General features: G+C 73.7%; 2 protein-coding genes across 2 annotated transcripts in view; one reads left to right on the forward strand and one right to left on the reverse strand.

The window, feature by feature from the left end:
* The window catches only part of H696_04194 (hypothetical protein), a 5,818-nt gene extending 5,670 nt beyond the window's left edge, over positions 1-148 (reverse strand). The window contains exon 1 of the mRNA XM_009498071.1: positions 23-148. The gene's annotated coding sequence lies outside the window, so the exon portion shown is untranslated. The remainder of the gene's footprint in view (positions 1-22) is intronic.
* A 1,849-nt stretch (positions 149-1,997) lies between these two features.
* H696_04195 (hypothetical protein) overlaps positions 1,998-2,126 on the forward strand; it is a gene marked incomplete at both ends in the record, with an annotated part of 2,975 nt that continues 2,846 nt past the window's right edge. Inside the window, one exon of the mRNA XM_009498072.1 lies at positions 1,998-2,099. Coding sequence (XP_009496347.1) covers positions 1,998-2,099 — 102 coding nt within the window. The remainder of the gene's footprint in view (positions 2,100-2,126) is intronic.

The raw sequence follows: 2,126 nt of genomic DNA on the forward strand, positions 1-2,126 counted from the left end.
GGGGGGGGGGGAAGATACTTACGTCACGTAATGGCGTATGTGTGCGTGTCTGTGCTGTTTGTGTTTTCTGTGTTCGTGTGTTGGTATATTCCGGAGAGCAGTGTGTTGCGGCAACGGAAGGAGGCGGAGGGGGCGGCGGCGAGGGCGGGGGGGGGGGAGGGGCGAGGAGGGAGGAGGGGGGAGGCGAAAGGGTTTGCCCCCGCGCGGGGGGCTGGACGGGCGCGGCGCTTTTTTTTCTTTTTTTTTCTCCCCCGCCCAGGCGCGGGGAGGGCCGAATTGCGGGAGGGGCCCGCGCGGGCGGGCCGGGCATTTTTCCCGGGCCGCCGCAGTCCCCCCCTCCCCCCCCCCTGTGCCTTCTCCTTCTTCCTCCCTCGCCCGCGCGCCCGGCCTGGGGACGCCCTCACATGGCACCCGGGCTTTGCGTGTCTGCTGGGGGTAGAAGGGAGGGAGGGGGGGGGGAAGATTCTGGCCTAAATTCCTGGCCTATGCCGCGGGCGAGGGGGGCGGGAGAAGGACCCGCGGCTGCCACCGCGACAACACCGACCCAACCTCGGCCCCGGCCCCGGCCCCCCGGCCCGGTGGAGGACGCACGCGCCGCACACGGGTGTGCTGATGGAAATCAGACCGAAAAAGAGTCTTTTTTATTCGAATCTCCCCTCTGCGCCTGTTCCCCCCTCCCCCCAGCCCCCCAACCTGGCTCCCCAAAAGCAGGGCGGAGATCGACGAAGGGGGGGGGGGGGGGCGGGCATGCGGCCCCCGCCCGGCGTGCGGCGAGGGAGGCAGGGCCGGGGGGGGGCATCTTCCTGCGCGCCGACTTGGCTTTCCCTGCCTTGGTCCGCGGCGGACCGAGATCTCCGAGGCCGCGGGGTGGGTGGGCGGAGCCAAAAAGCAAGAAGTGCCAACAGAGAGAACGTGAACCCTCGGCCGCGGCCTCTGAGGTCAGGCCTCCGTGGGCGGGCGGCGGCGCGCCTCACCGGCGGCACTTGCCACTGAACCGCGGCCGTGCGCGGTGGGCGTGCCCGGGGCCCAGCGCGGCCGCCGCCCGGAGGCCGGGCAGCTGGGAGGGGGGGGGGGCCTGTGTTGCGTCGTGCACGGGGCCCCTGTCTATATCTTGCGCAAGGGTCGTCGGCCCGGCACCCCCGGGGGAGATCTCCTCCCCCGTGTGGCGGCCGCCCTTGCGGCGACCGGCGCCTGGCGGGGTAGCCGCGGTCCCAGTCCAGTTGGCAGCTGCGTCGGCCGGCCGGCCGCCACGACCGGCGCCGCAAGAGGGCCCTAAACTGGACGGGCCCCGGGCGGGGGGGATGGGGGGGGGGGCGGGGGAGAGACAGTCTCCGCGGGGCTTTCACCCGGCCAGCCTGCCGGGCGCGTCTCCCCTCTAGCGAGGGGCCGGGCATGCCCCCCCCGGGCCGGCCCCCGGGGGGGGCCCCCCCCCCCCCCCCCCCCCCCCCCCAGCCGGTGTGGCGGCCGCCCCATATAACCACGCGAAAATGATGCACCTGCGCGGTGGTCCGGGCACCCCCGGGCGGGGCGCGGCGTGCCCCGGGCGCGTCCGGCTGCCGGTGCCGCCGCGCGCCACGGCGCCCCCGCGTGGGAGGACCGAGCGCGAGGGCGCCGGAAGCGTTGGGACATGCCTCGCCCCGCGAGGCGCATGATGCCAATGCATTTGCCGGACCGGGACTTCCGGCCGGCCCGCCTCCCTGGTGGTGGGGCCCAGGGCTGCTGGGGGCCAGGAGCATCCGCACACCTCCCGGCCTAGTCCCTAAAGCGGAGGGGTTCTGATATGCCGCGGCCCTGTGTGGGAATTGTATTCCAGGTCACATGCCCCGGAAACCATATTCCCAAGAGGTGGTGCTCGATCTCCCGGCCTGCCGCGGCGGCCGTGCCAACCAGCCGCACAGCGGGAGCGGGAGCGGGAGCGGGAGCAGGAGCGAGAGAGGGCATCAAAAGCGCACCATCGTAGCCCGCGGTGGCCGGCCGGCGGAGGGGGGACGGGGGGCATGTCCTGGGCCGTGAACACCGGCCGGCGCCGGAGCGGACGCCGCAGGGCGGAGGCCCCGATGGCAGGAGAACGCGCGCCGCGCCTGGGCTGGTGTTATCGCGTGCCCGCGCAGCCTGCTGGGGGTTGC

The sequence above is a fragment of the Fonticula alba genome (genome assembly GCF_000388065.1).
Source record: "Fonticula alba strain ATCC 38817 unplaced genomic scaffold supercont2.7, whole genome shotgun sequence".
In the NCBI taxonomy this organism is placed as follows: domain Eukaryota; order Rotosphaerida; family Fonticulaceae; genus Fonticula; species Fonticula alba.